The sequence below is a fragment of the Calidris pugnax genome, unplaced genomic scaffold (assembly GCF_001431845.1).
Source record: "Calidris pugnax isolate Ruff unplaced genomic scaffold, ASM143184v1 scaffold44, whole genome shotgun sequence".
NCBI classification, from domain to species: domain Eukaryota; kingdom Metazoa; phylum Chordata; class Aves; order Charadriiformes; family Scolopacidae; genus Calidris; species Calidris pugnax.
The window spans coordinates 43569176-43582629 of NW_015094506.1; the positions used below are offsets into that span (position 1 = coordinate 43569176).

General features: G+C 46.7%; 1 protein-coding gene across 1 annotated transcript in view; it reads left to right on the top strand.

Moving 5' to 3' along the window:
- The first annotated feature begins 119 nt into the window (after nt 1–119).
- LAMB1 (laminin subunit beta 1) overlaps nt 120–13454 on the top strand; it is a 45732-nt gene continuing 32397 nt past the window's right edge. Inside the window, exons 1-12 of the mRNA XM_014964079.1 lie at nt 120–193; nt 331–500; nt 2825–2960; nt 4844–4917; nt 6810–6998; nt 7112–7175; nt 8873–9075; nt 10603–10723; nt 10905–11093; nt 11449–11628; nt 12046–12158; nt 13142–13221. Of these exons, the coding sequence (XP_014819565.1) occupies nt 157–193; nt 331–500; nt 2825–2960; nt 4844–4917; nt 6810–6998; nt 7112–7175; nt 8873–9075; nt 10603–10723; nt 10905–11093; nt 11449–11628; nt 12046–12158; nt 13142–13221 (1556 nt within the window). The 5' untranslated portion in view covers nt 120–156. The remainder of the gene's footprint in view (nt 194–330; nt 501–2824; nt 2961–4843; nt 4918–6809; nt 6999–7111; nt 7176–8872; nt 9076–10602; nt 10724–10904; nt 11094–11448; nt 11629–12045; nt 12159–13141; nt 13222–13454) is intronic.

Consider the following 13454-nt stretch of genomic DNA (forward strand, 5'->3'; position numbering starts at 1 on the left):
AGGGCCGGGGGGCGCCCGGCGGCGCGGAGCCGCTCCCCGGGAGCGGTGGGGGAGCTGCGGCGCCTGCGTGGAGCAGCCGGAGCAACAGCTTTCGGCGGCGGCGTGGAGGTCCCGTCCCGTCCCGTCCCATCCCGTTCCGATACGCCGGTGCCCGCCATGGGCCGCCTCCCGCTGTACCTCTGCTGCTGCCTCGGTAACTCCCGCCCCGCTCCGGCCGCCGTCGGGGCACCTTGGGCTGGGCGAGGGGCTGCGAGGGGCGCCCAGCCTGACCCCAGCTCCCCTCTCATCTCTCTCTCTCTCTCATTCCTCTCTCCCTCCGCGGCCGCGCAGCGCTGTGGTCCGCGGCGGCGCAGGAACCCGAGTACAGCTACGGCTGCGCCGAGGGGAGCTGCTACCCCGCCACCGGCGACCTGCTCATCGGCCGCGCCGCCCGCCTCTCCGCCTCCTCCACCTGCGGCCTCCGCCAGCCCGAGCCCTACTGCATCGTCAGCCACCTCCAGGTGAGCGCCTCGACGGCGGGGAAGGGGTGCGGGGGGGCAGCGCCCCGGGGCACCGCGCCGGGAATCACCGACGGGAGCTGGGCATCACCCCCCGGAGCGGCCCGGGCATCGCCGGGGCTGGGGCTGGTGCGGCGGGAGAAGCCTCGCTGCGGGATGTGGGTTCCAGCGGGACCCCACGCCCCCCGGGTCCAGGGAACCCCTGGCGGCTTTCGGCCTGCGACCCCCCTTTCCTTGTCGAGGCTGATGAGGAGGAATGTGCCGCAGTAAGTTCAATTAATACTTTATTTTCAGGCTTAGTCGGAGCCGTCTAGACAGCTTCCTGACCGAGAGCGGTCTGTAGGACCCGGGTAGTGTTCTGGCCACCGGTCCCCTAATGTAATTACATTTGTATGGTCTCCGAGTGAAAGGATGCAAAGAAGGTTGTCTCTGCACATCTGGTAGAAAACACAAAGCTCGTTACTATTTAAGCCAGAAGCAGCTCACCAGACTTCAGATCTCTGAGGCAGGAGGGATGGTGGAGAAGAATGAAATATCAGTTAAAGTGGAACTCTGTTGCACTGAAACTACGGGGACAATCTCCGGCCGAATTGACTGCAGAGACAATAGGGCCGGATTCTGGCACTTGGGAGGAAAACCACGGGAAGCAGGAGGAGTCCTGCCTGAGGGACTCTAGGACTGGGCCCGCTTGTGCCCTGAAGTTACCAAATCTTTCCCCTCTGCCTTTAGTTTTACTGTACTGCTCTGCCTACTAGAGTTAATACTTGATTTAACATGGGGTTTAGCTTTGCTGGAGCATTTTTTGGAGTATGTCAGGATTGTCTGTAACGACATTAGCATCTCTGAGAGAACAAAATAGCAAAGGCATTTGGTTAAGTTTTCTTGTCTCAAAAAATGCTGAAGTGCCAATAGTAAAAGGCATCACTTCAGAAGCACACGTGTGCGCTCTGGTCTCACAAATTCCTGATCTCACAGCTTCAGTTCAGCATTTGGGATGTCTCTGGTTACTTCTGAGCCTTGAGGTGTACTGAGGAAATTGTGGGAAGGTGCTGAGTATCCTCTAAATAACACGGGGCTTGGCTGCGCCGAGTGCTTTGAAGGATTGGGCCTTCTGGGATTCAATTTTGGTGGGAGAAGGAGCAAGTCGTGGCATGAGGTGAGGGCTCTGGTGTTGGGGGAAAGAAGCCTGGAGTGGACAGGAGGGGACATCTTCCCTGGGACCCCTGCTCTTGCCATGCTCTCTGCTAAAGGAGTCTCTGGCATCTTGTGGGGGTTGAGTGCCTGGCTTGGGAGGAGCTCCGGAAGCCAAAATCGGTGAAATGGAAAGCCTGTGTGGGACAGACCTGCCAGCTCTCACGTTCTTGGCTGATAAAGCACTGCATTTGTCTCCATAAACCCAGTGGAGGAGTGATGCCCGTGTAGCATTTGACAGTGATGAGTTTCTGGTGTGCAGGGGCTCCCTCGCTGCGGTGCGATGAGCTCCTCTCCCTCCTCTGCCTCCTCCAGCCTGCCAAATTGCAAGTTGGTTTGATCAGGAACCCTCCCTTTTGGTTTGGTTTGCATCCTACCTTGCAAAATTGGAAGGCAGTGGTTTCAGGCACCAGGACAATGCAAAAATAGCTTTTTTTTGTAGTAAAAGGATGAGGTTTTGTCCTCCTGGTGAAGAAGCGTATGGCTTTCCCAAGCAGCACATGCCGGACTTGCACCCAACAGGCTTTTTATGGGCACACCTTGTAGTGTGTGCAAACTGAGTGTATGTGGGTTTATTTCACCTTGGGCTTGCAATCCCGGGTGAAGATGCAAGAGTAAAGTTAACCCTGTGCTGAGAGGGCTCGGTCACTAAATCACTGATGGCCCCTTGATGTGTGCTGAGCCACACCGGAGGTGTCCCTAAGGCAGAGAACTTAGATTGCCAAGGCAGCTCCCAACAGCCAAGGTTATTTCACACAAGTTGTTGGAGATGCAGCCCTGCACATGTGCATTGGTACAGAAGCAATTCAGTGATTTTTTTGTAGATGCCACCTTTGGTTCTGACTTCTGCTGGGGAATACGTGGGTTGGAAGAAATTTCCTGAAACTGCAATTTCGATTGAAAACATACTTCTCCTAAAAACAAAGTTCATGGAATTCCTGGCATATTTTCCATTTAGCAATTTGCATTAATTCATAAAGGTAAATACGCTTATCATTTCAACAAAAAAATACCTTTGATGACTCCTGCAGGCAAAATGAGTGGAATGTGATGTGGATGGAAAATGCTCTTATCTGCAGGAAACAACTATTGCCCCACGGATAAAATCAGTAATGCTGATTATTTTGTTGTTTCAGGAGGACAAAAAATGTTTCATATGTGACTCCGAGAATCCCTTCCATGAGACTCTCAATCCTGACAGTCATCGCATTGAAAATGTGGTCACCACGTTCGCTCCGAATCGCCTGAAGCTCTGGTGGCAGTCGGAAAATGGTAGGGGGTTTTGTCCGGGAGCCATTTCCAGGGCTGGGAGCTGCTTTCCCTCCTTTTGTTTAAGGGTACCTGCGGGTTTGCTGTTATCTCTGGCCTGGAGATTACTGCTGTGTGAAGGATCATGCTGTTGGAGGAGGGCTGAGTGAAACTGGCTGCTTTTGTGTGCCCTGGAGCGGTTCTTAATCCATAAGGAAGCCGCCTCAGCCCTCCAGGAGTTTTGGAAAGAGCTGTCCCACCGCTTTGCAAGAATCCTGTCCTAAAGAGAAGTTTCCCACACAGGCTCCAGATCTCCCTGGTGTTTGGGCAGCAGGAGCGGAGCAGCCTTCCAGGAGTAAATATCCCGGGATGGCGCTGCCAAGGAAGCACCACAGGGCTTCCCCGCGCCGCTGGGCTGGAGGGAGGGTGAGGAAGGAGGAGATTTGGGTGCCGAGCCAGGGGCTGCCGTCCTGCCCACACACCTCCCCTCTCCTTGTCCTGCCCCGGGAGAGCAGAGCCAGGGATATCCAACCCAGAAAACTGCCTTTTCCCTCCTGGGCTCCCTGAATTCCCATATCCATATGCCAAACAGTAAAATGAACACCAGAAGCCAGCTAGTTAAAAAAAAAAATAAAAATGCATGTTAGTTTGGTGGCTTTTTTTTAAGTCCTTCCTCTGTCCCTTTTTTTTTTAACTTTTATGGTTATGCTTTTGGCGTGCCTTCATACATAAAACAAGGCACTGAGGTTTCTCAAACAGCAGTCCTACCCTGAAGCCTTAAAGCCAGCTGGACAGGATGGGATTTGTGCAATTGCATTGGCAGTAGCTCTCTTACTATATATGAAAATAAAATGGTAATATTTGTAACATTTTTGCTGCCCAGTAAAGAAGAGTTTTCACTAAATCCTTTTTAACCATTTAGCTCAGCCTAGCAAGCTGCTTGTCTCCAGCAGCTCTGTTCTAGTGTTCCAAATAATTCATGTTTTTTGCAACAGGCTTGGCAGTATTCACACAGAAAAGTTCTTAGCTCATAAGGTCATGAAAATGTCCTTCAACAATAAAAAACAAATGATTCTTTCTGTCCAATTCATGTTTTCTTCTATTCAGGCATACAGCAGAAGGGGCCATTGCCAATGTTACAGCTGGTTGAAAATTTAAGCGCTTTATTGTTTTATTATTTTCATTTCTTACCCTTTCTCCTCTCTGTAAATTTTGATTTTTTTTTTAATTATTTTTAAATTTCTAACTACAGTATAATTCGTATCCAGCTGTTTTGAGAGGTCTTTTCACAAAGACAGTTTGCAATTGTTTTTCTTCCTTTCCGTGTAGAGTCCTTGACTGTAGGCGGTCATACAGCAGAGTGTGGAAAACCTTTTGCTCCTCACCCGTTTCCTAGCCCTCATGACTGCAAAGCAGGGCTGTGATGGTTCCTTTTGGGGTATTTCAAAACCAGATGGACAGGAGAGCCCAGAGGGAGTGAAGAAAGGTGGGAAACAGCCCCCACCAGCCACCAGTGAGATTTGGGGTGTTAGGGCTGCAGGAGCTTGTGCCTCTGCTGCTGCCAGAGGGGCTGCAGTGTGTGAGGACAGCCTGCGGTCACCACACAGCTCCGGGCTCAGCATCCCCATTGTCTCAGCCACTGGGTGATTTGGTGGCAGGATCCAGCCCCCAGCAGTCCCCATCCTTACCCAGTTTCTAGCGACGTGGGCCGTGTTGCACAGTCTGAAGTAACAGCAGTGCAGGCTCACACTTTGGGTGTAAGGTGTTTGGTGCAGGTGATGCACAGGACTCCCCTGTGGAATACACTCTCCAGCAGGTCCTTGGTGTCTCCCCTTTGGCAAAATTTAGTTTTAGAGGCTGGAGAGTGTCCTTGTTTGCTGCACGGCTTCTTTTCTCTGCCCTTGCAGGTCTGGAAAACGTGACTATCCAGCTGAACCTGGAGGCCGAGTTTCATTTCACTCATCTCATTATGACCTTTAAGGTAAGGAAGCAACAGCCTTACTCCAAACCCTAAAACATGAGGAAATGAGGGGTCTCATATTTTTTTTTTATATTTGGGATTTGGGCTTTGTCTGAGCTGTTTTGCATGATTTTTTAGAGATGCCAACCACTAACTCCTGCTGAAGGAAGGCTGAGTTGTGACTTGTGGCTTGAGTTTTGTTTGAGCTCCAGGGAGGCTGGGCAAGGAGTCATACTGAAGCCAGGGTTTGTGTTGGTGTCTCTCTCTGGTGGCTGTGTTCTAGAAGATCATTAATTAAATCATATAGTAGCAAGGACTTTTCTTTTTAAAAAAAAAAAAAAAATTGGCCATGGTATCGGTTTTCTTTTGGCAAATGGAAAGGTCTTCAGGAAGAAGGAACATCTGTACACAAAGTGTCTTTGTTTCTTTACAAACAGATGTCTTGGAATGGCAGATTATGTCCTGTACATCCTAAATCTCAGGGAAGCGCTGAGCTCAGGCAACCTTCAGCTGTGGTTTCAGGGGCTGCAGTTCCTGCAGGGCTAAATCCCTGCTTTTCGCATGTAGACAAATTAATCTCTTAATTTTTACCCACCAGCTTTCAAGGAGAGCTGGTTCCTCTTTCCTGTGGTGTTTCCTTGGGTTCCTACCCCTGCCTCAAGGTGGTGGCTGAGGTGGAAAGTGGTCCTTTCTGCCGGACCCTGGCAGCGAGGGACCCCGGAGCTGATGTGGGTGCTGTGGCCATCGTGCCCCGGTGCCACTGGGCTTGGTCTGCTGTCAGGAGGAAGACTGTGGGGAAGGATAGTTTTTATGATGGTTTGTTGACTTTGTTTGTATGGAAGACACTTGAGCTGCCTTACCTCTGGGTTGCTACCTTTTTTGTTGGGTGAGATACCAGCTTGATGTTTTCAGCCAGGAAGCAGAAAGAAAATTTCTTTCCAGCTGTGACTGAAATGCCTTTGTGCTTGGCTCTGGGAGGGCCTCCTTTCAGTACACAAAACTAATGAAGAGACTGGTGGCATTTCTTGGTAGCACAAGCCAGGTGTTAAATTAGAATCTGCTTTTTTTAAGGCAGCACATAAACTGAAACATCAGATTTTTAGGTCAGAGGGATTGAAAATCTTTTAAAATTCTCATTAGCTAGTTGTTCTAGAGTTGATTACGTGTAGGTAAGAAGGGCAGTGGTTTGTGTGAAGTGAACACAGCCTGCTGGAGTCGGAGCCAGGCCAGCTGGAGGAGGGTCGCTGGGGATTGGGGGGGTCAAATGCAGCAAGAGTGAATGAAGCTGAACCTCTCAATCTCTTTAAAGAAGAAGGTTTTCTTAATGTGGCACAGAGGATGGCTGGCACTGGACGGCAGAGACACTGCAAAAGGCAGTGTGGTCAGATGAAGAGGGGTGGGCAATCCCAGGGCTTTTCTGAGCATCAGAGAGAACTCCTCAGCAAGAACTTCTGGGTTTCACAGCTGGAGGGGAAGCACCATTAGATCCTTTGCAGAAAGTTAGGCAAGGAGCTACAGCAAGGAAGAAGGCTGTACTGCTTTCCACAAGCAGTGGAAAAAGTATTTTTGTCTCTAAAGCTGTGCTTTAACCTTTAGTTTTGAGAAAAGATTTGGAATCCAAAAAACATACAAGTTTGCTTATTTGTTATAAGTGTGTTTAAGCACTCGGCGACTGAGTGCCGTCTTTTTAAAGATGGGTAGTCTGTGGTTTGATCTGTGTTATTTCAAAGATCTGCCTCTGAGCAGAAAGTGGGATATCAGCAGAAAAATATTTCCAATATTTCCAAATATTGGAAATAGTGCAGGGAGAGAGATTAAAATCCAGACAAGGATTGCTCACATGTAAAAGCACTCAATGTAAATGCAAGTAATAATTAATCAAATAAAATCTTTTTTGGTTTTCTTACCATTAGACATTCCGTCCTGCTGCAATGTTGATAGAAAGATCATCTGATTTTGGAGAAACGTGGCAAGTCTATAGGTATTTTGCATATGACTGTGAGAGCTCATTTCCTGGGATTTCAACTGGACCCATGAAGAAAGTAGATGATATCATTTGTGATTCCCGATACTCCGACATTGAACCTTCAACAGAGGGAGAGGTCAGAGTTGGTTTTTTTTTCCAATATGTTTATTGTATTGACTTTTTTCTGTGTAAACTTAGATTCTTTTATTTTAAAGCTGAGTCTTTCATTGTACTATTTTTTTTCTCCAGGTAATATATCGTGTTTTAGATCCTGCTTTTCGAATTGAAGATCCGTACAGTCCAAGGATTCAAAGTATGTATGCAGTCACCTTCCAGGCTCGTTTGAAAGGATTTCTGTATTTATTTACTTTAAAAAAACCCAAACAAACAGTAAGCCACAAATAAAGCTACTCATTAGCTCTGATAACAGTTTTGAAGTCATATGGATACATTTGCGGTGAGGCTTCTTATCCTGACTCAGATAGTGACGTGCTGGGAAATAACGATCAGTGTTGTCAACTCAAGTGATTACTCTTTCATGCATCACTGTAGTCGGTCCTTTTCTTAATTGGTGAGGGGTTTATTTTCATTAAAAACTCTCTCTCCGCAAAATACATGCAGTCACTGAGAGAAACCTTGGAACGTGATCCCATAATTGTACAGTATACAGAAAGCAAAGAAACAGAACTGCAATGGTACTTACATCACTTTGCATTTCTAGCTAAAATCAAGGGGGTCGTGTTTTATTTTTTAGAACATCTGAGTCATGACTTCAGAACAGTTGGCCTTCATGGCACTGGCTGGCTGGATCACACAGATGTAGTCATAAAACACAAATCACTGTAGTGTTCATGTATGGTGACGATGATCCAGGAGTGCAAAGGTAGAGAGATCTGTTGCTGAGTGTGGCTCGAAGAGAAACCTCCTGGGGCATTTGGCTTGGGTAGGGAACTACAGCACTTGGCCTTAAACTTGACCTCCGATTTAATAGGCATTCTCTGTTTTGGTTCGTGTTCTTCAGTGAAAAGCTAACTGGAGCAGAAGAGAATGTCTGAAGTAGAAGAGTGTCTGCTAGTTGCTGTATCAGTTGAATGCTTTTTTTAAACCAACATTTTAAAGGAGAAACCCTGCTTGCTTGGGCTTGGAGAGCTTTTTCAAGCCTATTCAAGCCTAATTTCAAGGCTATAAGAAATTACACAGGATTCATAATATCAAAGTGAACATGTAGACTGAAGTAATTACTGCAATATTGTCTTCCCGTGGATTATCCCCCGAGAACTTCTCCTTTGTGTTTGGTCAGTGACGGGGTGTTTCTTCTTTCAGCAAAATGTAACTAATTATATTTGCTAGGAAAGTTGGGCGTATAAGAAAGAAGAATTATTCCTGTCTTGTTTCCAACTAAAATTTTTGCCAAATGGCTTGTAACTCTTAAAGCTCCTGGTCTGCTTGTCAGCAGTTCCTTAGTATCAGTTCTTTGCCCATGTTACATTTTAAAGCCCCACAGAACTAGTGTCTTTTGGGTAGTACTGCTGTGCATGCCTTTAATATTTGTGTTTGTGCCTGTGTATGTCTACAATAAAACAGATTAGTATTTTTAATTGAGTTTATAACTTATACTGTGATCAAACTGTAGTAAAAGAATGCATTTTTTTTTAATTTGGCAGTACGAGGTGATGTGATGTGTAGTGTGTAAGTGCTGAAATTAAATCTGATCTAATCTGCCCATAGGAAGTGTGCTTGGGAAGTCACTCCTGGCTTCCTCCCATTCAATACAATATCTGGTAAATAATTCCAAAACGGGACTTAGGGTTTCTTTTCTTTTTTTTTTTTTTTTTTTTTTTTTTTTTCCCCTGGTCCAATTTCCTGCATTTCTGCCCCTATGAGCAGATGACCCACCACACTTCACCATACCGTCGTAAGCAAAGCCCCAGCTTACAAATGTTTAAAATAGGAAGGTTTTTGGTTTTTTTTTTTTTTTTTTTTTTTTTTTTTTTTTGGTGTCCCCTGCAGACCTTTTAAAGATCACAAATCTAAGAGTCAAATTCATCAAGCTGCACACGCTGGGAGATAATCTCTTGGACTCTAGGATGGAGATCAGAGAGAAGTACTACTATGCCATCTATGACATGGTTGTTCGTGGGAACTGCTTCTGCTACGGACACGCCAGCGAGTGCGCGCCGGTGGATGGCTTCAACGAAGATGTGGAAGGAATGGTAAATAGTCACACTTTTCTGCATAGAGCTGTTCCTGTCTGTGCCGCTTTTAGGTGATTTAAACACAAATTTAAAGGTGACACACTGCCCCCTTACTCCTCACTCTTAGTTTTCAAACAAGAAAACCGTAAAAACTATTCTCCCTCAGCAAACATGTCTGTCGTTATTAGTGTTAATCAAGCACAGAGAGCTTAGATTAGGTGAAAAATGTTTTAGCATTCCTTTTAATTATGTTAAAAAGCTGATGAAATTAAAAGGCGGGAATGCAGAAAGGGAGTGAAACCACATGGGGCCAGAGATAGGGGGTGTGTGTTGACTTAAATTGGAGTGAATAGAGGCATCAAAGGATGGAACACTTTTGTGAATCGAAGATGACCTGTGTTTGTCTCAGTCATTATCAGCTGACTAGTGGAGGCTGTAGCCCTAATTCACAGCAGGCTCAGAAGGAAAATGCTGCTGCCCGTGTGGTACGCTGCTCTGCAAATGCCACATCCCTTCTGGGTTCTGGTTTTCCCCACGATTTTTGCATGACAAGCAGTAATAGCACCCCTGTTAAACCCCTGTTAATGAGTCAGTTATTAACTGGATGAAAATGTGGAGCCGAACGGGGAGGTTGTGGAGGTTGTCCCAGGGGCTGCAGGATGCAGGTGAGTGGGTACGCTCCATTGCCCTGTGTTTTTGGTCAGTCTCTCCACCTGAGCAGCAGCAAGACTGGCTTTGCTGCTTTGCTTTTAAAGTAATGGCTCCGGTGCTGGTAGTTCCCATCATCTATGGCAGCAGCTGTCACACTGTTGGTCTGTACGTGTAGAAGGCAAAGTCTGGGGTTGGTGGATAAAACCCATCCAAACTGTCTGTTATCTTTGCTTTGTGAACCAAGGTAGGGCTGGCACTGGGCTAGTGACGTGCTGATACGACTAGATGCATATTAATAGCTAATTAACAGCTAATAAACAGCTAACTTTTAGGTCTAAGAGGCTTTTGTGATTATTGAGGTGGAACTGTGCTCTCCTTGTTCATGTCTGAAGGCGTTTATTCAGGCATTAGTCCCAGTAAGGAAAGGACAAATTAGTATGAGGACATTCTTACTCAGCAGGTAAAAGATGTTTCTGTGGCCCTTTATGTCTTCATAAGTGCAGTTACATGCATTAAAGTCTCCAAAAGTGTATCCATTATGTACTAGCTATATTTTGCATTAATTAGAGCATGGGGTTTTTTCCCTTTCCTCTTTTATAACCAACCGCATAACTATATTCCTTTTTTTTTTTTTTTTTTTTTATTCAGGTCCCAGGGGACCGGATTTCATTTTGAAATTTTGATGACCTCTTACAAATAATCAGGTGATCTTTCTTTACCCTATATGAAAGTGGCCTTGCCATTCAGGCTTGTTGCTTGTTATAAGAAGGGCAATAGCAGAATAATCTAGAAAACAGAAATAAAATACTAGCATGTATTAATTTTCTCTTGTTAGTGGGCATATTCCCTTCCTCCATTCCAAATGTTTTTTTTTTTTTTTTTTTTTAATGACAGGTCCACGGGCACTGCATGTGCAGACATAATACCAAAGGGTTAAACTGTGAACAGTGTTTGGATTTTTACCATGACTTACCCTGGCGACCTGCTGAAGGCCGCAATAGTAACGCATGCAAAAGTGAGTTTGAGTGAAGATGCAGGAGTGGAGCCTGGTGTGAGCGTTACGCGCTGTCACTGGGGAACGTGTGACAATACGTAAAGTCCTGCATGTTCTTTGGTTGACTTTGGTGTGTCTTTTCTGCAGATTCATGTCTTCCCCTGGGACCAGAGCCTTACTTTGCTTTCTGTCTCTGTCACAGAGTGCAACTGCAATGGCCACTCCAGCCAGTGCCACTTTGACATGGCCGTGTACATGACGACAGGGAACACCAGTGGGGGAGTGTGTGACGACTGCCAGCACAACACCGCGGGACGCAACTGCGAGCAGTGCAAGCCCTTCTATTTCCAGCACCCCGAGAGGGATCTGCGGGACCCCGACGTCTGTGAGCGTAAGTGCAGCCCTGCTCCTTGGGGTGGGAATGGCCATGTCATCCTGGCCGTGGCCCCCTGGGGCTTTCCCTGGAGAATTTAGCATTTACTTGCTCTTCTTTTGTGCTCTAGAATAAAGATCGTTGGGGGAAGGTGGTTGTCTTAGAGGTCTTGAGTTAGCCTGGTGGGGTTTTGTTTTCTCTTCAAGAATCTGGAAATTTATCAGATAGTTCCGTGTTCAACTGATGTCATGTCTAATAGTTGCAGGAACGCTACACTCACTCTACACGGCAGCTCAGTTTAAATAATTCGGTGTGATACTTGGCCTTTTCTTTTGTAGCAGTTAATAAAACATGCATGATGCTTCCCTCTTAGCTTGCAACTGTGACCCAGCTGGCTCCCAGAACGGTGGCATCTGCGATCGCTACACCGATTTCTCCGCTGGCCTCATTGCCGGACAATGCCGCTGTAAATCATTTGTCGAAGGGGAGCGTTGTGACCTCTGCAAAGAAGGTTTCTATGGCCTGAGTGCCGATGACCCAGAGGGTTGTCAGTGTGAGTAAAGACATATGTTCCTCTATGTGTGATCAAAAGGTCCTTGAGGAGCTGTTAGAGCCGGGACAAGTTGGTTTCTGGGGTGCTTTTTTCCCTTTGTTTCATCTTTTTTGCTAAAGGAAAAATGTTCATGTAGATTTGCCGTAGCTTGGAGTTTGCTCACCCTTAAAACTCAGTTCCCCAGCTGATCCTTATAGTTTATTCAGTGGAAATAGCAGAATCATCCTTATTTATTTTTAATTATAAATCTGTAAGCCAGGGAAGTTTTACTGGGGTGGGTGGTGGGCAAAGTTTGTAATTAATCTCTGTCCAGGGGAATTCAGGGGAAGCTTTAATGTAAATACCTAAATTGGACACTGTCTAAACTGTAACTCCAATCCTGTGTTTTGACCTGCCTATTTGTATTTCCCGATCCAGCTTGTGCATGTAATCCTCTGGGTACCCATCCTGGGGGGAATCCTTGTGATTCGGAGACAGGAAACTGCTATTGTAAGCGCCTGGTGACAGGAAAGCAGTGCAATCAGTGCCTGGTAAGTAGCTTATGTAAAATAGATTAGGAGATGCTGGTGCGAGGGAGGCTGGTGTGCAGAAAGCAGGGAGCAAGGTGCTGGCCACCGTCTCTGACTGCCTGTGACCCACTACCTGGTGTTCAGACTGGAGCGGGCACCTCAGGATGTCGGGAGGCATGCTGTGGTTACAGGGAGCTGGGAGGCACATCAAGACGGACAAGAGTGATCCAGATTAATTCCCAGAACTGTAAGGAGTGAGACATTAGGATACCTGGAGTAGTTGCTCTGTGAAAATGAGGCATCTGGGGCAGTTTGTCTGGAGTCCTCACTGGGGCAAAAGACAAAGTTGTCAGAGAAGCAGTGTTACCAAAAAAATTGCTTTCTATACAGGCCATTATTTTAGGCAGGAATTATTTCGTACACATACATTTCCATATAGTGTTTATGCATACTGCAGTGTTACAGAAACACACTGTCAGATAGCTGGATGTGTTTGTATAAACGCTGACAGGCTGTCTTATCAAACTCAACTACATGGAGAAGCTAAACAAGTCTGTGTTATCTGGCCAACAAGCACGTTGCAGAGTAGCAGCCCTGCAAGAGCAGTGCCCTGCACAAAGCCCCACCACCGCACATGCTTCTCTCTGCTGTGGTGTGTTCTTCTGGGCTGTGATCTTCCAAGTCTTTCATGAGTTGGGAGCCCAAACTGGTGTAAATAGCATGGTAAGAGTGAGATTTCTGTGCTTGGGGTCTCCTGAATCTTGCTTTTAAAGCTAGGCAGGAAGATGCATATTTTTCTCAAGCCCTTGAGATGGGTGGAGGAGAGCATGTGGGGAGCTTGTGTTGGTGGTTTTGGGGGTAGATCCACAACCAGGAGAGCAGGATTCATGGGTTGGGGGGCAGTCTGGGGTAGCTTATGCTGAGTATTTCAAAATGTGCCTTTGGCATAGATGGGATTAAATCGGCACCGGGGTTACAGCACTTGGTGATGTTTCCTCCTGCAGCCTGAGCACTGGGGCCTGAGCAATGACATGGATGGATGTCGGCCGTGCGACTGCGACCAGGGAGGAGCGCTGAACAACAAGTGAGTCTCAGCCTGGTTACTCTTCTGTAACTTGCTGTATTCACCCCAGTGAGTTGGGCTTCATTTGCAGCAATATCCAGGGCTCAGTGTGCTCTGGAGGAGGATGTTTGGGACTGCCTTTTTGCTCCAGAAAGTGGTAGGTCTTGATCGCAACGGGAGATGACAGAGACATCCATGTCTTTTCCGTGCTGAACATCCTCGGTTTGTGCCACCTGGGCGGGTGAACACGTAAA